We start from the raw sequence: 22559 nt of genomic DNA, 5'->3' as shown, positions 1-22559 counted from the left end.
TTTTGTGCCTCGTTTTTGAATAAATTTGGTATTAACTGGAATGTCATTTTGTTACTAGTTTTTGCCAAATGTTCGTTATTTGTTTGCTGATGTCAGGAATATATGGTATACAGCAGTATATGGTTTCGTGATTTTTTGATTCGCGAGATACATTTACTTTTGTTGGTTGATTTTGCTTTCTGTCTAGGTGTGTGCGTATAATGTTTTCTACGGTTTGTGTAGGAAACTTATTGATGTTGATGAAGTATTGTTTTATTTTGTCTAATTCATCGTTAATTTTATCTGGTAAGCACAGTTTTATGGCTGTATTTATTTGGTTTCTTAGTACGTTGAGTTTTTGTTTTGTTTCATGTGCTGAGTCCCCAGGAATGCATAGTCCAGTATGGGTGATTTTTCGGTGGATTTCTGTGTCGGATCTTGTAATTTTGAGGTTAAGAAATGATATATGATTGCTTTCTTCCTGTTTACATGTGAAGTTAATGTTCGGATGTATAGAGTTAATGTGATTGAAAAAATTAAGTATGTGTTCTGTAGATTTGAATCCCGCAACCGTGTCATCTACATATCTGTACCAGTATAGTGGTGGATGTAATGCTGTGTTAATTGCTTGTGTTTCAACTTGTGTCAAAAATATTGGCTAGAACTGGTGATACTGGGTTGCCCATGCTTAGGCCATTTGTTTGTATATAGTTGTGGGTGTTGAACATGAAGTTTGTCTTTATCGTTGTGAACTCTATAAGGGTTGCTAATTGGTTGCTGGGAATGTCTATAGTTGGGTTAGGGTCTCGGATATAGAGTTCTGAGGCTATCTTGCAGGCTTCACTGGTTGGAACTTCTGTAAAGAGGGATATAACATCAAAATTGGCCATTAAGGCTTTATGATTAAGGTGGATTAAGGTTAGGCTTGAAATTAAAAGTCTTTGATGAATGAGCTAGCTGATGTTACATATTTGGAGAATGCCCATGCTATGTATTTACCAAGATTATAATTAAATGATTCATATGTGGACATTATTGGTCGTTATAGACAATCTTGTTTATGAGGTTTGGGGATGCCGTATATTTGTGGGGTGTGCGAGTCGATTTTACACAGGTAGGAATAAAGTGTTTGTGAAATTGTGTTGGCTTTTTTAATTTTAGTAGTGATTTGTTTAGTTGCATCTTATGTGTGTTTGTTGGATTTGTGTGTATTGGTTTAAATTTATTCGTGTCTGATAGGATGTTCTTTATTCCTATCTACTAAATAAAGAAACAAACAAACAAATGCAAAATTAAAGAAGCCTTACTTATACAACAACTTAAACCCAAAATAAACCAATATAAAGGAACACCTTTATACCTATATTAATATAATAAAATAAAATTATATATTCAAACATCTAACACTGCCCTCTACAGTCTGACACTCTCAGTTACACAACCCCTTCCAAACATGTGGTCAGCTTCCGGTCAGTTACCTCTTTCTGTGTGAACCTGATGATGACCGAAGAAGGTCGAAACGTTGTTCGCTCTTCTATGTAAAATGTTTTCTCAACCCAAACGAGCCGTTTATGCATATATATTTCTCTAGAAGTGGGTTTTCTCGACATCACTGAGATCTCATAATGGCTTCTTCGCAGGTCAAACGCCCCTAAGACAGTGAAAGTTGTCTGATGCCTCCATCAAAAAAATCCAACTCTGAAACTGACAGTTCACGATCATTCCAAGAAAAATGGTTGAATGAATTTAACTGGCTGAAATACGAAGTCTCTACAAAACAAATGTTTTGAACATTGTGCATTGAAGTACAGAACTCAAACACATTCACAACTGGTTGTGCAGTGATGAAAAAAGACAACCTAACCAAGCATCAGAAAACAAAAAGTATTTATTGACTGAGTAAATATTGAGATGGATCAGTTCAGTTCAGTTCAGTACAGTGACACCACAGACTTATTTCCTATTTCTGTGAACTTTACAAAGCTAATGATGAAAACATTTTTACAAAAGTCATTAGTATGTTATCAGAGAAGGGTATTGAAGTGAAAAATTTATGTAGTGTCAGCTCTGATGGTGCTGTTGTGATGGTTGGGTCAACTTCTGGGGTAGTTACTAGACTAAAGCAATTTGTACCAGGTGTCCTAGCCACACACTGTATCGCACACAGACTAGCTTTGAGTTGTGCCACAGGAGCTGACAGCATACCATATCTTGTCAAGTACCAGGATATTATGAATTCCATCTGTAAGTTTTTTAAGTACTCGCCAAAAAATATGGCAACTTTGACTGCAGTGCAGAGCATTATCAATGTAGAAGAAAAGAGGTTTAAAGAGATCTTTCACACCACATGGTTAAGTTTTGAAGGTGCAGTAGATGCACTGCTTTCCAACTACTCCAGCCTTGTGTCTGTATTTATGGAAGAGACCTCTAGTAAAGCTCTTAGCTTGTATAAACCCATCACTTAATTCAAATTTCTGTATGTGTCACATTACTTGGCTGATTGTTTGAAGCCATTAGCCATTTTGTCAAAAACATTTCAGAGGAAGAATCTTAATTTCTCTGAAGTTCACCCACTGCTTGTTTCAACTATTGAGTGTCTGGAGGAAATGAAACAAAACAAATCTGGTGAAATGCTGTCAAAATTTCTGAATGAGGTGCCAGCTGAGCCTCAGTTAGATTCAGATGGACTGTACACTTTTCAGTTTGGTGGGCATACCATAAGAGACAGCACAGTTCAATGGTCTGAGGCAGAAAACATATGTGATAAGTTCACAGAAAATATGATAAGAAGTCTGAATGACAGGTTTTCAGATAATGATGAGATAGCTATTTTGACTTCCCTCACAAATTTCTTCAACCCACTGCTCAAAGACAGACATTTCAGCAGACATTGACACAATCAATGATTATTTGTCAACCTTTGGCCACGAGGGAACAAAATAAGAATTTATATCATTTTGAAAATTTGTTAGATCTACTTTTGAAAGTGGAAGCAAGTCTGTAACAGACATTAAAAGTTTCTACAGTAAAATACAGAGAGTCCTTTACTGCAAGTGTAGAACTGGCAGAGAGACTGCTGGTAGCTCCAGTTTCAACAGCTGATTGTGAGAGAGGTTTTAGTTAGCAGAATTTAATAAAAATGTGTCTGAGAAATTCAATAAGTACCAGAAACCTGGAAAATATCGTGTCTGTCAATGGATGGTCCAAACACTGGAATTTTTTATTTTAAACGTGCCTTTAAGATCTGGAGTACAAAAAAGAACAGATGTATTCTAATGTAATCACTGAAACAAAGGCACCAGTTCTACCTGTAAATGGGTAGTAAGGCACAACAAAATGACATGCTTCAAGGCATGTATATATTTTTATTTTGTCATGAATTTGTGTTCAGAGTTTCAGCATGAATGTTACTGAAACTTTCAAGTTTAGTTTGGTGATGTTTGAGTGATGATATACATTTTATTAAGCAGGGCTCTCACTAGAGAGACTTGGGAAAAGTGGTCTCCCAAAACTCACCCTTCGTAAGTTTAAGGAAAAGTCATCTTATATAGATTATATTACAGAAGAAAAGAATGCTATTGACTGTAAACTTTTCCATAATTTTGTAAAATTAGAGCAAAACTTCTACCTGGTTTGTAAGTCTAGAGAGACCCCTGTTTAGCAGCACGTAATAACAGTTACTTTTAATTTAGTGACTCGTCTTCCCATGTCATTATTGTAATGATTTGTGTGTGAAAAACATTGAACTTTGTAACTGTGAAACTGTTGTTTTATAATAAATTTGATAAATGATAAATTCATTGAAATAAAATGTATGATAAGAACTTAGTTGTCATTTATTCTTTGACTGTCTTATCGTATGTGACCTTTCAAATTTTGTCCCAAATGAATTTGGATATGTTGGTTGTGAACTTAATCCAAGATTCCTTCTGGCTTTGACGTTTCACCCATCGAGCACGTGCACAGGCCCGCCAGAAAGCAATGCTGTTCAAGAGTGCAGGATAGCTACGGAAAGTATCCCAGGCTCGTTTTCGAGCCTTCCATGCCGCGTGGTAGGCAGGATTCCACCATGGACGAGGATGTAGTGGAAAATGTGTCGAGGTTTTAAGAATACATTGAGCAGCTGTTTGTGCAATACAGTAAGTTACTGCTGCCACACAGTCGTCTATTGATGGCTTACAGACGATGGCAGGATCAAGTTCTGCGAGAGCATTGAAAGAGGGCCAGTTTGCCTGATCCAGCTTTCACCAGGGTATGTGGGTTGAGTGGCATCAACCACGGCCAATTTCTCTCAAGATTACAGGAAAGTAATCACTGCCTCGTGGATTATTGTCAGCCCTCCATGAAAAATGGTAAAATAATGAAGGGGAGCAAATTGAGAGATCAATAGCAGTAAAAGACTGACTAGGTGCATGGATGTAAGTAGAAGAACCAGTATCCAAAAAAGAAAAGTTGTGATCATAGAGCATACGCTCTACAGATCGACCCCTCCTATCAATATCAACACTTCCCCAGAGGGGATGATGTCCATTAAAGTCCCCAAAATTGAAAAAGAGATGGTAACTGTTCAATTAGAGCATCAAGGTCTGATTAATCATGTTTTTCTAGATGACAGATAGAGAGAACAGTGATGGTATGACCCAAGGAAACAGATGACTACTGCCTCCAAGGGTGTGTTGAGTGGCAAAGACAGGGTGGGCACATGCTGATCAACCAACAGTGCCACCCCTCCATGCACTCATCCATCACACAGCCTGTCATTTTTGTATAAAGAAAACTGCCAAAAGGTGACTGTATCAACAGGTTTCAGAAATGTTTCCTTAAGGAGAGACAAAGAGGATGGTAAGAAGCAATCAGTGTTTTGACATCATCCAGATTAGAATGTAAACCTCGACAGTTCCCTTGTATCAGGGTGGCCATTTTTATTTATGTGTAGACAAATTAGGCGGAGAACCCTTCTGTTTACAACCACGCCTTTTTTACATAGATTCTGCCTTGGGTCGATTGGGCAGGTCTTTGCTGTTGGAAGGGTATTCTAGAGACTGAGGACGTGAACAAATGGTTGTTTTGCATTTTGGGGTGAGAGAGAAAGATGGATCTGAGGAAATGCCTGTACCTGGAACCAAAGGATGTGGATCTTGGGGTCTGGTGGAATGTATATCAAAGACAGAGATAGGTGGCAAAGTTGATTCAACTTTTTTAACCATGGAAGTCAATAGACTTTTCATTTGTTTGGAGAATGATTCTTTAGGATGCACAGAGATCTGTCTGCACTCCTACAGTAGCTGTGGAACGAAGTGCAGCAACATTCGTTCGAGATGAGGTGGTGGACAGCAATTTGAGAGCCTCAGGATAAGTCATGTTATGAATCATTTTCAAATGCTGCACATCTTTTCCTTCGAACTATTTAGGGCAAGAACGAAAGTAGAACAGGTGAGAGCCATTGCAATTGATGCAATGAGGATCTGTTTCACACTCATAGGCATCACGGTCCTTGCCACTGCAGAGAGCACATCAAGGAACCACGACATAATGTCTTCGGGTGACTGAACTGTTCACACTGGAAACATCGGAGAGAGTTTGGAATGTATGACTGTACCTTGCAATTAAGATAACCTGCCTTGATTGTGGCAGGTAGACGTGGTGACGTAAATGTCAGAATAAGGACATTGGTGAGCACCATAATTCCATCTTTGCAAGTGAAGGTATGCCTCACTGCAGAAACTTGTGAGAATCTCCAACTCTGGGATGTTCTTCAAATCCCTCTCAACAATAACTCCTTGTGATGAATTCAAAGTAGCAAGAGGTGTAACCTCTATATCCCCAATTGCCTTTGAATGCAACAGGTGTTCAATGTGTTGAAATGTGGATGTTTCCACCAATATGTCACTAGATCGAAGCTTTGTTACTGACTTTGTGGAGCTAGCAAGTCCCTTTACTTCCTTCTTAATGAAAAGGGGAGACATATTCCCTAAAGTTTGTCTGAACAAGAACGTAGTGTAAAGAAATGGAGGTACAGGTGGTAAAGACGGTGAGGATTGCTGTTCAGAATCTTCAAGATGTGGTCGTTTACCTATAGACTGTTTTCTCACTGTTAAGATTTTTAATTGGAGTATCTACAATAAAGAAAAAGAAATTTCGAGTCCACTGATCCCACCCACCATGGAACCCTATGGGGGGGGGATGCACTACAGTGTCAAACAAGGCAACAACACCAGGATTTTGCGAGCACTACACCCAAACACCAGCATCCAATATAATGTCCAGAACACCTGTTGAGGACATCCAACACTGGTACATGGTTCACCCTAGCCTGAGTAAACCAGCTGACTGACTCAAGGGGGGCCACCCCAAGGCTGCCCCATCTACAGGAATTCAAGGCCAAAGTGGTGTGTTAGGAATGGACCCCTCAACCACCAGGATTCTCTCCTCCACTTCAAGGGTTTCCATGAATAGTAAACATGTGGGTGGATGTTTAGATCCCAGAAGAGGTAAATTGAAAGAACAGAACCTTCCCTGGGAGGTCCTCTCACCACATACAGGAATCCACACCGAGGTGAATGAAAGAACTGACTATTATAAAGTTTAGTGGTAATGTATGTTGTATAATATTCCATCTCTCCATCAAAAGTGTTTGTCATTTTATTTATAAATATGTCAACTAGATGGTAATGGGAACAAAAATAGGTTAAAGTGGCAGTGGGACATGAATTTTTCTTTCATTAAGGATTCTACTTTAAACAGGAACAAAATGTTACTGTTATACCATTAACCTTTTCACCATGGATGTAGTCCATAGGACCAACCTAGTAACCATTTTGTACTTCCTATAGTTTATATAGACCCTATACTTGATTTTTTCTCTCTACAAAAGGATTACTTTTTAACTGAATCAGAGGTAGAAGCAAACAAACAAGTTCTAGTGGACATGCATGAACCAGCTCACATGGATCTGCTGATCTGGAGGGAGTAGAAATCTTGTGAAACTCAATAAATCTACAGATGCAGGAGAATAAAACAAAATCCTCTACTGGTATACAGTGCAGACTATATGTAGACAGTGTTATGTTTTAGTAGCTTTATGGCCCTCCCACAAAAATGACCTTGTTGCTCCAAGAAGGGGACGGTGGTAAGAATCAATAGATGTTGGACCCATCTTCAAAGTTATGCAATTACAGTCAAGAGAATACCATAATTTCTAATTAGTATCTATGTTCACATACTTTCATACAAACCCCCCCTTCGAAAAAAAACAACAACTTTGTATCAGGTTGCAAGATTTTTTAAGTAACTATTTTATGAGCATTTATTTCTTTTTGAATGTTGACTATGCAACATACTGAATAATTTTGATCTTAAGATAAAAAATACTTTCATCCATCAGTAAATAGTGAAATTTCACAAGCAAAATCTTTATAACCTCTTAACCTCTTTGATGACCTGAGTGGCAATTACCATACCCAGTTGACATGAAGACCCCATGGTAGGATCATTTTTCAATATTTAGCAACAGGCTAGGCATCTGGCAACTTATTTGCATTGAAAACAACATGTAATAAAGTTGGGAAATTTTGAAGTGAATAAAAGCTAAAGCTTGTAAATTCATAAATATATACTGAATAGAGAAAGAATTATATTTCTTATTTTCCAGGGAGTAAGAAGACAAGTACTAACCCTTGCCACCCCATGCAAATCCTCACATGTATAACTATAGAACTACATTCTACTAGTGGCTTTATATATATTTAAAAAAACAGCTGGTATGGGTAAAGAATGCACTAAAAGAGGAGCAAACAACGTTTCAACCTTTTTTCTGGTCATTGTCAGGTTCACAAAGAAAGAATGGGTTACTGACCAGTAGCTGGCCACATGTCTGAAGGCAGTTGTGTAATTGAGTGTAGGAATGTAGAAGGCGTGCTTAGGTGTTGGATATTTATTAATACAGGTATAAAGGTATTCCTTTGTATTGGTTTATTTTGGGCTTGAGTTGTTTTTCAGTAAGGCTTCTTTAATTTTGCATTTGTTTATGTTTGTTTCTTTATTTAGTATTTGGGTGTTTTCTATGGTTATATTGTGTTTATTTGATTTGCAGTGTTCGAAAGCATGTGAAAATGACTTTGTGTTCTGTGAATCTGGTTTCCATTTTCCTACTTGTTTCTCCAATATAAAAGTTGTGACAGTTATCACATTGTATTTTATAAATAATGTAAGTGTTGTGTTTGTCAGTGTAGTTTTTACATTGTATAGACCTTAGATTTGTGCCTGGTTTTTGAATAAATTTGGTATTAACTGGAATGACATTTTGTTGCTAGTTTTTGCCAAATGATGGTTATTTTTCTGTTGATGTCAGGAATATATGGTATGCAGCCGTATATGGTTTCATGATTTTTAAAATCGTGGGGTATATTTACTTTTGTAAGTGGATTTCGCTCTTTGTCTAGGTGTGTGCATATAAATGTTTTCTACAGTTTGTGGAGGAAACTTATATTGATGATATTACTGATATTGATGAAGTATTGTTTTATTTTGTCTAATTCGTTGTTAAAGTTATCTGGTGAGCATAATTTTATGGCTGTGTTTATTTGGTTTTTTAGTATGTTGAGTTTTTGTTTCATGTGCTGAGTCCCAAGGAATGTATTGTCCAATATGGGTGATGTTTTGGTGGATTCCCGTTTTAAATTGTGTATTGGTGGACATTTTTGGTCAAAATGGACAATCTGGTTTATGAGGTTTGGGGATGCTGCATATTTGTGGTGTGCGTGAGTCGGTTTTACGTCGGTAGGAATAAAGTGTTTGTGAAATTGTATTGGCTTTTTTCATTTTAAGTAGTATTTTGTTCAGTTACGTTTCGTGTCTTTGTTGGATTTGTGTGTATTGGTTTAAATTTGTTTGTGTCTGATAGAACGTTTTTTTATTTCTTGAATGTATTCATTCGTGTTCATTATAACTATAGCGTTACCTTTATCTGCTTTTAGAATTTTAATGTTTTTGTGTTGTTTTAGGTTTTTAATGGAATTAATGTCTCTTTTTGTAAGGTTGTTTTTTAGTTTTCTGTTTAGTGAAATTATGTTAATGGATTTGCAAGAAAATGTTGAAAAAAAATTATGTTTTTAGGTGTTTCTGGAAAATATAAATTAATTTTTTCTGGGAAGTTTGGCTGTTGGATGCCAAAAGAATTGTAAAAGTTAATTTCTTTCTCTTGATTGTTTTCAGTTTTTGTTTTCTGTGGAAAGTATCACAAGTCTCCTGGCTAGGTCTTCTAAACATTTTAATTTCTAAGGTTGGAACATACCTAGGTGCTATTGCAAAGTTATGTCCTTTGTTAAGTAGATGCATCTTGTCTGTGTTTAATTGTCAGTTGGATCTGTTAATTACGAGGTTAGCCAACAGTTTGTTGTTGGTGTCTTAGTTTTTCTAGTTTTTTTGTTGTACCAGATCTTTTTGTCTCTGTCATTCCTAGTGTTGATTTGGTTGATGTTTCGTTGTACAAGTCCGTAATTCTCTGGTTTAATACAACATGCCAGTTGATAGTCTAGGTTCATTTTATGTTTCTGTAAATCATGTAGTTCTTTGTATTTCGTGTTCAATTTTGCTTTAAGTAGTATTTTCTATAAGGTTTGGATAATGTTTGATAGTTTTACTGTTACAAAGTTAGATGTTAGTTGTTCCTTTCTACATTGTTGAATGAAAAAGATGTAATTTCTTTTGCTGATAATTTTTTGTTTTAAGTTTTTTAGTTTCTTTATGATCATATGAGCATGTACTGTTAATAGTAGTGTACTGTATGTAGGTTCAGACATAATGGCTACATAGATAAGTACAAATACATTAAAAAATTCAAAGACTTACACTTTTCGTACAATTGCTATGATGAAATAATCCGCGATGATGAGAAAACCCACTTGCAGAGAAAATTATATTTAAAAACAGAAACCCACAAAAAAAAAAAAAAAAAAAAAATCACTCATACTGGGCTATTCATTCCTTGGGACTCAGCATATGAAACAAAACAAAAACTCAAAATACTAAGAAACCAAATAAACACAGCCATAAAACTATGCTCACCAGATAAAATTAACAATGAATTAGACAAAATAAAACAATACTTCATCAACATCAATAAGTTTCCTCCACAAACCGTAGAAAACATTATAAGCACACACCTACACAGAAAGCAAAATCAACCAACAAAAGTAAATACATCTCACGAATCAAAAAATCACGAAACCATATACTGCTGCATACCATATATTCCTGACATCAGCAGACAAATAACAAACATTTGGCAAAAATTAGTAACAAAATTTGACACTCCAGTTAATACCTTATTTAATCAAAATAAACGCACAAAACTGAGGTCTATTCTATGTATAAACTGCACTGACAAACACTACACCAACATCATTTATAAAATACAATGTAATAACTGCTACAACTTCTGTATTGGAGAAACAAGTTGAAAAATGGAAACCAGATTCAAAGAACATAAAAAGTTACCTTCACATGTTTTTGAATGCTGCAAATCAAATAAAGACTCCATAACCATAGAAAACACCCAAATACTAAATAAAGAAACAAACATTAACAAATGTAAAATTAAAGAAACATTAATTGTATAAGAACTCAAGCCCAAAATAAACCAATACAAAGGAACACCTTTATACCTATATTAATAAATATATCCAACATCTAAGCATGTGCTCTACATTGCTACATGCAATTACACAACTGCTTTCAAAGATATGGTCAGCTACCCTTTCTTTCTTTGGGAGCCTGATGATGACTGAAGGTCAAAATGACCGCTACTAGTGCTTTTTCTACCCATACCAGCCGTTCTTAATGTATAATTTTCTCTACAAGTGGGTTTTCATCACAGTAGCTTTTTTGTGTGTAGGTTTTTAAATTTTCATGTTTGAAATGTGAAAACCTACTGCAGTAGGTTATTACAATTCAAACATGTGAAAATTAATTTTTTTTTTTTTTTTTTTTTAAGATATAGCACATGCCCCCTTTGACTTTGTCCCTCCTTCAAATCCACACGTTGTATATATTTTTACTTTTTCATATACTTTGCACTCATTTTCATACTTCAATTTTTAAATTTTTTTTACACACACTATTTTGTGGAGAAAATTCCATCTTGCATTATTTTGTAAACCAAATTTAATTATTAATTTTTATATTCTTTATAAAGATGCTTGTTTCAATGAAGTTAACTTCATTTATTTTAAAATGTTAATAGTTTGTTCATATTAAATAAATACATGACTGATTTTAGTAATGAAATACTAGATGTACTTTTGCAGGGTTCCTGAAAATGTACTAAGTCAAAAATTAATAAAATCAAAACTAAGAATAACAAATTTTTCTTCCTTTTGAAGTTCATATGCCTTGCTGTGTTGTAGCCTATCAAGTGCATAATTCATGATTTGTGCACACATTTTACTGATGCAGTGACAGTACAAGTTGCAACATTAAGTGTCCTTATATGATTTCATCTTATTGTCTACTGACTGAGTGATGGATAATATACTACTGGGTTTATAAAACATTCCTTTCTATGCTGCAAGTTTTAATTGAAAGCATCCTATTTTTTCTCACATCATGTACTGTATGATGAAAAACTACAATCTTCCACCATACCAAACCTAAACTATCAACACACATGATGATATCAAAATCTTTTTTACCTGCAGTTCAGCTAAAACTAGTAAAATATTAATTTGTACTTCAACCAGTATAATAGCTTGTTTTACCATTTACGAAGTCCTCCAGCACACTTCCTGGAAAGTTCCACACTAGTTGTCCCAAAAGTCCAAAAACTGCACAGTCTACTTCACATGGCTCATCTCCCATGAAGAATGCTTTTTTCCCTGTTCACAGAATTATAAACCACATTAATTTATTTTTAAATGCAATAAACAAGATTCATTTCATATAATAAAAAATGAGGGAAAGAATCTCAAGATTACACACAGGGCTTAAAAAAATCTATGACAAAAATCAAAATATAATTCCTATAGGTCAAGAGTTCCTTGACTACTTGTAGCTAGTTTCTACATTTTAAAATGTACCATGAGTCGAGCTGTATCAAAAAGCTGATATTTTTTTTTGCAACAGAATTTATTTCAATAATCCTACCAGAAATCTTTTTAGGCTCCAACACCTGAAACCTGATTACTCAGAATAGTTTGAAATTGGCTTAGTTTATATGAACATTAATAATGCAACTAAACCTAGATAACACCATGATCACACAGGGTGAGAATAACAAAAAAGTGTCAGACAGAAAATGCACATAACATACTCACAACCACAGGTGTTATATTGTATAACATACTCACAACCACAGGTGTTATATTGTAGTTCAATAACAAATTGAATGATTTACGCAACCAAGGTCTCAAAAAGTGAATATAATTTTATTATTTCAAAACCTAAATTTATAACAAGTTTAAGGTCCTGCCCACTAATATTCAAACATATATCACATTCTAACACTGTGTGGCATATCATAGGTAGTGTAATGCACTAAAAACTAGTCACTTTTAAGAAGAGTAAGCAACATCATTTTCCAATGCTAAATTTTCCATTTGCTTCGATCACAAAGATGTGTAATGAATGGGATCTAGAAGTTTAAAGAGAGAAATATAATTTGTTCTTTATGGCATTAAAAAGATAAAAGTAATATGGATGATGAACTTAAGGTGCAATAACAATCCAGAATGAGACATGAAAAAAGTAGTACTAGTCATGATCCTGAAAGCAGCACATATAGATTTCTCTCCAATCAGGGTTGTTGCAATACATGGAAGGAGTGGTTCATTCAAGACAAAACAGCCTTACAATGGAGTCTTTTTCAATGAAAACTGTTGCAGAGCTCCAAAATTTTAATAGTCTATTCAACCTCAGTACATTAAAAAAATCTTTGAAATTCAAAATTATCTTCCTCAAAATGATTTATAAAATGTATTAGAATGGTTGGTTTGGTGTTATATGGCACAAGGGCAACAAGACTATCTGTGCCAAACATCCAGTAAAAAGTTAAGTAAAATTATTAAAATTCATAAAAGGAAATTAAAAAGTGAAACAAACCAAAGTTGAATTTTTGAATTAAAACAAATAGCATTAAATCCAATTTTTACATCTAGTCTACAACAGTAAGAGAAAAACTACAGTAATACAAGTTGTGAAGAACTTTCTGTAGCATAATTGTAATTATCATAACTCACCAGGAAAACTAACACAAGTTCAAAAACCATCGTCAGTCACCTGAAGTTGGCCTTTCCAGTCCTGGTTTCAAGTTATTTGACTTTACTGCAATTTTCTAATTTAAAATCAAACTAGGTGGACTGATTCTTGAAAGGGAATCACATTATAAAATGTCTAATATATAAATTAAAAAACTTAAATAGCATTAAAAAAAATTAATGGCCTTTGAAAAACTAAAAAGATTTCTAAAGTGACAGTGTCCCCATCACCAATAACACTGTCTAATGTCAAGGATAAACCTTGGGACAAAGCATGTTTAAATTGGTGCTGCTGTTGAGAGTTGTAATGACAAGACAGTAAAATTTGGCTTATTGTGACCTGAGTGTTACACAGACAACACACTGGTGAAGTGATTCCAGAGAAAGAATACTATGAGTTAAAAAACTGATTAATGCATAGTCTAGTTAGGACAGCATCTTTCTGATTCTTATGGAAGCAAGATAGCCAAAGACCAGAGGTTTTATTTGGAAAAGCTTGTTTCCATGTTGCTCACTTCAAGTTGATGGCCAACTGGCATAGAGCTGAGCCTTGAATACAGAACCATAGTCCATGTATGGAACAGGCACAGCAGTGATAATGCAAGAGCAGACAGATGTAGCTGCAATGTCGGCCAGCCTGTTCCCATAAATACCAACATGAGCCAGTATCCAGAAAAACTGGAAAAGAGTAGATGTTAAAGAGAAATGGGCCAGTCCATTTTTAATCTCAGTGAGAACAGAGCGAGAACTAATGTGAAGTGATACTAGGGCCAGTATAAATAGTGTAACTTGAGTACTGCTTAGCTTCTATGCACTCCAGGGCAAAAGAAATAGTCTACAGTTTTTGTGCTCACTGCTGAACTGTACAAGAGATCCCGCACACAAGCACTGAACCATAACAAATCATGGCAGATTCCACACAGTCATCTTATTTTGATCCATCTTATAAATAGGAATGGAAGGATGGTTCCAAAGATGTTTTGCAAATAACAGACAGTATTTCCAATTGGGAGGGGTTTACTTTTCTCAGATGACTTAAAGAAAGATCACACTTAGGGACTGTAATAAGCCATGGTGAAATAGGCTGACCAGTGCATACATCAATGTTATCCAAGGACAGACCCATTTCATCCAACTGCACCTGGATAGGAAGGCCAAAAGGAGCAATGGCAGATCATCTATTCTTAAAAAGCATGACCCACTGAGGAAAAAAAACAACCCAGGAAGGATGCTTTGGTAAGAAATGAAGTTTTGAAGCATATAGTAGAGATAGTTGCAAATGGCAGAGGTGTAGAGGAGGTTTATGAAACTGTATAAGCTCTGAACTGGGGTAGTCCAGAAATCCCCGGTGCAGAGCCAAAGTCCCTGATGATGAATAAGGTCCAGCATCTTTAAGGCTGAAGTCCTGGCAGAGCCATCGACTAGTGATCCATAGTCTAGTGTCAATCTAATAAGAGCATGATATATCTTTAGCAGAAAACATCAATCTGCTCCTCAAGTGGTGGGAGAGAGGACACAGAGGGTGTTCAGTGTTCTTGTACATTTGACCTAGAGCTGCTTGATGTGTGGTATAAAAGGTGAGCTTATGGTCAAAGATAAGCCCCAAGAACTTTGTCTTAGGGACCACAGGCAGCATAACTTCACTGATACGGAGTTCAGGATCAGGATGAATACCCTATTGGCAGCAAGTGCATGCAAATGGTTTTAGAGAAAGAGAAAAAGTTAAGACCCTTTGCTGTGGTCCACTTCAGTAAATAACTGATGGAAGTCTGTAGCTGCCGTTCAATGTACCTCATGTTCGACGACCGACATGAGATGTGAAGTTCATCAACATAGAGCCTGTTTGCAACAGTAAAAGAGAGTTGTTCAGTGATGGCATTAATCTTTATACTGAAGTGTGACACTCAAACCACAGCCCTGAGGAACTCCAAGTTCCTGTAGAAAACAGGAAAGTGTCGAACCCACACGAACTTAGAATCTCCTGTTCATTAAAAAATTTTAATAAAATTGGGCAAGTGGCCACATAACCCATATATATATATATGGAGGTCTCACAAAATGCCATATCTTCATGTTGTATCATAAGTCTTCTCAATGTCAAAGAATATCAATATAAGATGTCATTTGAGAAAGGCTTCTCTGACTGACGTTAAGTCAAATCAGGTGGTCCCACAATGGTGCTCTGTTGTCAGAACCCACACTGGGTAGGCAAGAGGAAGTTATTTGATTCAAGGAACCAAACAAGATGAGCATTAACCATCCTCTCTAAGGTCTTACAGAGACAGCTTGTCAAAGCAATTGGATGGTAGTTTTAAGGAATCTTGGGATCCTTCCCAGCCTTAGAGAAAGGTAGGACAATAGCTTGGTACCAGGAAAAACACTCTCCTGCCAGATCCAGTTAAAAACAATCAGAAGAATAGCAAGAGAAGCAGAAGGTAGATGGTGCAGCATTTCAATGTACGTCATCAGGTCCAACCGATATAGTGCCAGACCAATGAAGGGCCAGTTTCAATTCCACCATTGTAAAGGGATGATTATAGTCAGAGACAATCAGCTCAGAAGGACAGAGGTGATTGCTATGCCCAAGTCTTGATGGCTAAGAAGGTGGAGGAAGAAGCAGAAGTGCTAGATACCTTTCAAAATCTTAAACCTAGAGTATCAGCAATGCTCCAGGTATCAGTTATTTCCTGGCAATCAGAGAGCAAGATTGAAAGGAGGAGAGAAGTATATTGCCCATGCCCATTCAAATCTTGTCCCATATGACTTTGGAACTGGTGGTAGAAGATATGCCAGTTGTGAACTTAATCAAAGATTCCTTCTGGCTTTGATGTCATATCCACCAAGCTCATGCATAGGCCTGATGCAAAGTGATGCAGTTCAAGTGCGAGATACCTACAGAAAGTATCCAAGGCCTGTTTTTGAACCTTCCATGCCATGTGGCAGGCAGAATTTCACCATAGATGAGGATATAGTGGAAAACATGTCAAGGTTCTAGGAATACAATGAGCAGCTGCTTGTATAATACAGTCAGTTATTGCTTCCACACAGTCTTCTATTGATGGCTTACAAATGATGGCAGGAAAATGTTCTGCAAGACCAGTGAAAGAGAGCCAGTTTGCATGATCCAGCTTCCACTGGTGCATGCTGGTCGACTGACATCGATCAATGCAAGTCTCTCTCAAAATTATAGCAAAATGATCACTGTCTCATGAATTATTGTCAACCCTCCGTGAAAAATGGGAGAATAATGAATGGGAGCAAATTAAGATATCAATAGCAGTAGAGGACTGACTAGGTTCATGAAAATAAGTAGAAGAACCAGTATTGAAAAGAGAAAGATTGTGATCAGAAAAAATACACTCTACAGAGCAATCCCTCCCATCAATATGAGCACTTCAAGAGGGAATGATGTTCATTGAAGTCCCTCAGGATTAAAATGAGAGACAGCAACTATTCAATGAAAGCATCAGAGGCTGATTGATCATAGGTCTCTCCAGGAGACAGGTTGGGAGAACAAACAGTGATGGTACAACAAGAAAATACGGATGGCTACAGCCTCCAAGGGTGCTGATCAACCAACAGTGCCACCCCTCCATGCACTCGTCCATCACACAGCCGGTCATTTTTGTACAAAGAAAATTGCTGAAAGGCAACTGTATCGGTAGATTTCAGAAATGTTTCCTGTAAGGAAAGACATACAGAATGGTAGGAACCCATCAGTGCTTTGATGTCATTCAGATTAGAAGATAAACCTTGACTGTTCCATTGTATCAAGATGGCCATTTTTATTTATGTGTGGGTGAATTGGGTGGAGAGCCCTTCTGTTTACAACCATGTTTTCTTCTTTATTGTCTTTATCAAAGAAAGGTCTGTTAATCTCCATGGATCCTGCCCTGGCTTGATTGGGCAGGTCTTTACTGTTGGAAGAGAATTCCAGTGAGTGAGGACATGAGGGAATGATCGTTTTGCATCTTGGGGCGAGAGAAGATGTAATCGAGGATATTCCCATATCCAGAACCAAAGGAAATGGATCTTGGGGTTTGCTGGAATGTATGTTAGGAACAGAGATGGGTATTGATGTTGATTTATCAACTTTTTTAACCATGGAGGTCAGAAGACTTTTCATTTGGTTTCAGAAAGATTCTCTTGAACGGACAGAGAGATCCGTCTACTCCCACTGTAGTAGTAGAATGAAATGCAACAGCATACGTCCGAGATGAAGTGGTGGGCAGCAACTTTTGAGCTTCAGGGTATGTAATGTTTGTAATCATCTTCGAATGCTGCATCTCTTTTTCTTCCACCCATTTAGGGCAAGAACAAAAGTAGGATGGGTGAGAGCCATTGCATCTGACACAATGAGTCCATTTTACTCATAGGCATCATGGTCCTTGCCATCGCAATGATCACACGTCAAAGAACCATGACACAATGTCTTCGAGTGACTGAACTGCTGGCACTGGAAACATCTGAGAGGGTTTGAAATGTATGGTTGTATGCTGCAATTAAAATAACCTGTCTTGACAGTGGCAAATGGATGTGGTGATGTAAATGTCAGAATGAGAACATTGATTACCACCATAATTCCATCTTCGTGAGTGGAGTTACACCTCCATGCAGAAACATCTTGGGTGGAGAAACCAGTGAGAATCTGACTCACAGGTGTTCTTCAAATCCCTCTCAAAAATAACTCCTTGTGAATGAGTTCAAAGTAACATGAAGCATAACCTCAATAGGTATATCCCAAATTGCCTTTGAATGTAAGAGTTCACTTTGTTAAGATGTGGATGTTTCCACCAATACGCCACCAGAGCAAAGCTTTGACTGACTTTGGAGAGCCAGCAAGTCCCTTTACTTTCTTCTGAATGGAAAGGGAAGACATATGCCCTAAAGGTTTGTCTGAACGAGAATGTAGTATAACGGAATTTTTCAGTGCCCACTGACCCTACCCACCATGGAGCCTATTGAGGGGATGCCCCACAATGCCAAAAATGATACTGCAGCAATGCTAGGGTTTCGTGAGCACTATATCTAAACACCAGCACAAGATACAATGTCCACAACACCTGTTGAGAATATCCAACACTGGTACTTGCTTGACCTTTCCCAAAGTTAACCAGCCAATTGACCCTAGGAGGGTCACCCCAAGGTTGTCCATCTTCATGAATTCAAGGCCAAAATAGTGTGTTTGGGTTGGACCCCTAAACCACCAGAATCCTCTCCTCCTCTTCATGGGTCGCCATGCAGGCAAACACGTGGGTAGATATTTAGATCCCAGAGAAGGTAAACTGAAAGAACAAAACATTCCCTGGGAGGTCCCCTCACTACGTACAAAAGTGTTGTTATAGATTCTAATACAGACCCAATAAATCTGTGCTACATTTCATGAAACGTATCACCATGTATTGACACAGTACAATGTTACAAAAAGCATTGAAATACACACAAAATGTAGAATATTTTTTATTATTTTGAATGCAAAAGAACTAGGGTGAGTTCCTGTTATATGTTGCATGACACGACATTGTTTCGTTATTAGAGCATTCACCAGTTACTGTGCGTGCGTGTGTACACACCTATATATCTCACAATGTTGCCTTGTTACTTCAGCAAATGAACAACAATGACTACTTTGTCAGGTGTAATGCTCAACAATCACTACCAATACTCTTGAAACAATGTCATCTTGTTTCACTACTAGTGTTACACACCTCTTTGCCCAGGCATCTTTTATTGTTCTTGTCATTAGGGTTTCAGTGACATTCAAAATTTTAAACTACTTTTTATGCTACACTAATTACTTTGGTATAAAAATGTAGTTAATAATCCATAATTTAACACTATACAAGATTTAGGTTCTTAATTTCATAAGGCAATATTAAGAAAATCCTGAATTCTCTTACTATGAGAAAATACTTTCTCTAGGCATCTCCTCTTTTCTGATTTATTTACCACCCCTCCAGTTAGCATAATTTTATTAGCCTTCAATCCTGTGTGGTTACAAGCTATATTCCCATAGAGAAGATAATGTGGTTGGTCAAAATCAACTGAATCTGGAGTACTTGACCAGGTGCAATGCTCACTTACTGCTGTACTACCAAATGTGTGTGTAAAGGAACATTGTGTTGTCAAGATGTAAACATTTTTGTTAAATAACAGGAGAATGTTCTTTTGTTAAATAAAAGTTTTAAAAATTTCTACTTTCATCCTGTACAATTTTATTCTCAACAAACAAGGTTAGAATAAAGATCACGTTTCATTTAAATGTATAATATCTTGATAACATACCTAGAACAAAACTGTCTGCTTTAAGTTACTGACAAATACAAAAGCATATAACAGAATCTTCACTATGTACAAACTTTTTCAAAAACTGGGATATAAATATTACTAAGGTTGTTTAATATATGCCTACACTTGAAATAATTAGTCTAACTTTACATCCTTCTTCGTGAATCTTGTAAAATTCATAAAAATATCATTAGTCTGATTGTTGGGCTCTATTTAAGAAGGGTTTTCATGCGAGGCAGACTAAAATCTTGGTTAACTTATCAAACTGAGATCCATGTATTGTATAGGACCTGACAATGGTGAAGTTGCTGACCAAAAGTTTAAGACTGAATATTTTATGTTAAGACTATGTATACTTCTGATTTTGTTTTTAATTTCTCTTATAAACTTATGTAACAGTTTATGCTCATTGTATATATATATATATTTTTTTTTTTTTTTTTTTAATGGTGTTTAAACCGTGAAATTCTCAAACTTCTAATTATCATACCAGACTTTCATTTCTTCACATATTTAGTCACTATCATTTCCAATCACATAAAGAAACCACTGTAAATACAAGATGGGATACTTTAACTCCTACATAATCATTTTGACACTAAAAGTAATATCTTATCCAATGATGTAAAGTAAAAATGAAATGACTAACATGAAACAGAACATTACTATACTCTAGCAATCTTTCTAAAAGACCCCATTAAATACACAATTAAGTTAATGTTTTTCAAAACTCATTTTCAAACAGTACTGTACTTGCACTTGTTACATGGAAGCAAATAATTACACTAGACTCATGAAAAATGTGTATATTTTGGTACAGTATGCAATTAATACAAACAGGTGAAGTATGCATGTTATAGGTGACAAACAATTCTTGCTTGACAAACTATGCTACTTTACTAGTCATTTGAACCAGAACTTCAAGAATTATTAGCAGCCTGTCATGTTTACTGATCTCACTAGTGTTGATTTTGCACATGCAGCTAATACTGCCACTTAAAGTCAGCATGTATATAGAATATATTCACAGTACAAAACTACCTAGTGGATAGAACCTTGCATCAATAAATAAATATGATGTTACATACCCAGAAACACAGAAATTGCTTGCAAGTCTTGTTTCAGCATCTTCATTATTTCTTCTTCTGAATGACGTCCAATGCCATGATACCAGCTATTTTTTCTCATGTGTTCCTTAACAACATGATAAGCCATAAAATTCCATGGAAATGGCCATCTGGAAATTTTCATTATTGTTTGATTCTTGTCAAACACCCAGCGATGTAGAGCAGCACCCCTAAAATGTAAAGTGAAAAGAAGAACACTAAATTTCGTATCTTCATAAATAATAATGAGCATGATTATAGTTCCTTTAAACTAAGATTGAGAATGTTTCAGATTTTATAACAATAATGAATTTTGTTTAGCATTAGAAACTACTGTAATAATTTAAACACACATACACACACTTGTACTTACTCATTGATACAGAATATAGATGCATTTTCAGTACTTAAGGTTTACCAATGTCCAAAGCCCAATAAAACTGAACAATGTATAAAAGCTCTTCTAATATGAGCACAAATCCATATTAAACCAATACTGTTCATACCCACATTAACAGTGTGGTTCACCTGGTCAAAAAATATCCAGTGGAAGCACATTGCATAAGGCTGTGGGTTTCATATTGTGTATGAAAGTTATTGAGAGATCAACAAGTGCAGATTACCTTGACAAAAACATCCAGAGGAAGTGTCTTGAATTGAAAAAAGTGAGTGCATAATACAAAATATAACAACAGCTCTATTTTCATAGAGTACATATGAGTTAATTACCATATAAATCTTACATGTGAAGAAACCTCCATGGTCCACCCCTTCTTCAGTGACTGGAAACTAGAGATAACAAGGACTCCCTTTTTTCAGAAGAAGAGGGGGTGGTGTGGAGAAAGACAGAAATGGCCATTAAAAAACTAAAAACTTTATCAAGGTGGACAGTGTTATGGACAAACCCTGGGACAGAACATGTTTAAAATAGTGCTGTCGTTGAGAGTTGTAATGATGGCAAGAAAATAAAATATGGCTTTCACTGACTTGAGTGTTACACAAACTACACACCTGTGCAACAGTTCGAGATAAAAGAAGACGATGAGTTAAACCGTGACCAATGCGTAGTCTAGTCAGAACAACTTCCTCCTTCTGAACCTTATGGAAGCTAGACGGCCAAAGCCCAATATAGGGATTTATTTGAAAAAGCTTGTTGTCACTTCAAGTGGACTGCCAGCTGGCATGGAGCCAAGCCCTGAATACAGGACCATAGTCCATGTAGGGAATAGGCAGTGGTGATAGTGCCAGAGCAGAAAGATTTAGCTGCCATGTCTGCAAGCTCGTTCCTGCAAATACCAACATGGCCTGGTATCCATAAAAACCGCATAGAAGTAGATGTTAATGAGAAATAGGCCAGTTTGTTTTGAATATCAGCAAGAACAGGGTGTGAGCCAACATGAAGAGATTCCAGGGCCAGTAGAGAACTAAGCAAGTCAGTATAAATAGTGCAGTTGCAGTACTGCTTAACTTCAATACGATTCAGGGCAAGAGATATGGCATACAGTTCAGCAGTTAACACAGAAGCTGTAGAGAGGATTCTGCATGCAACCACCGAACCACAACAAAACATGGCAGAGCCCACAGAATTACCTGATTTGTAACTATCCATATAAATTGGAATGGAAAGATTGTTCGAAAGATGTTCAGTAAATAAAAGAAGGTACTTCCAATTGGGAGTATCTGCCTTTCTCAGATGACTTACAGATAGGTCACATTTGGGGACTGTAATAAGCCATGGTGGGATGGGCTGACCAGTGGATTCTGCAATGTTATCCAAGGACAGACCCAATTCATCCAATTGTGTCTGGATGCAAAGGCTAAAAAGGAGCAATGGCAGATTGTCCGTTCTGAAAAAGTATGGTCCACTGAGGAAGGAAAACATCCCCAGATGGGATGCTTTGGTAAGAAACGAAGTTTTGAAGAATATAGTAAGGAC

General features: G+C 36.5%; 1 protein-coding gene across 1 annotated transcript in view; it reads right to left on the bottom strand.

Annotated features, from left to right (window-relative positions):
* LOC143253670 (failed axon connections homolog) overlaps window positions 1-22559 on the bottom strand; it is a 52421-nt gene that overhangs the window by 6381 nt on the left and 23481 nt on the right. The window contains exons 4-5 of the mRNA XM_076507876.1: window positions 20606-20814; window positions 11736-11852 (exon numbers count right to left, since the gene is read on the bottom strand). Of these exons, the coding sequence (XP_076363991.1) occupies window positions 11736-11852; window positions 20606-20814 (326 nt within the window). The remainder of the gene's footprint in view (window positions 1-11735; window positions 11853-20605; window positions 20815-22559) is intronic.

The sequence above is a fragment of the Tachypleus tridentatus genome, chromosome 6, assembly GCF_004210375.1.
Source record: "Tachypleus tridentatus isolate NWPU-2018 chromosome 6, ASM421037v1, whole genome shotgun sequence".
NCBI lineage: Eukaryota > Metazoa > Arthropoda > Merostomata > Xiphosura > Limulidae > Tachypleus > Tachypleus tridentatus.
The sequence above is the reverse complement of the archived record's forward strand: the minus strand, read 5'-3'. Positions and strand labels throughout refer to the sequence as shown.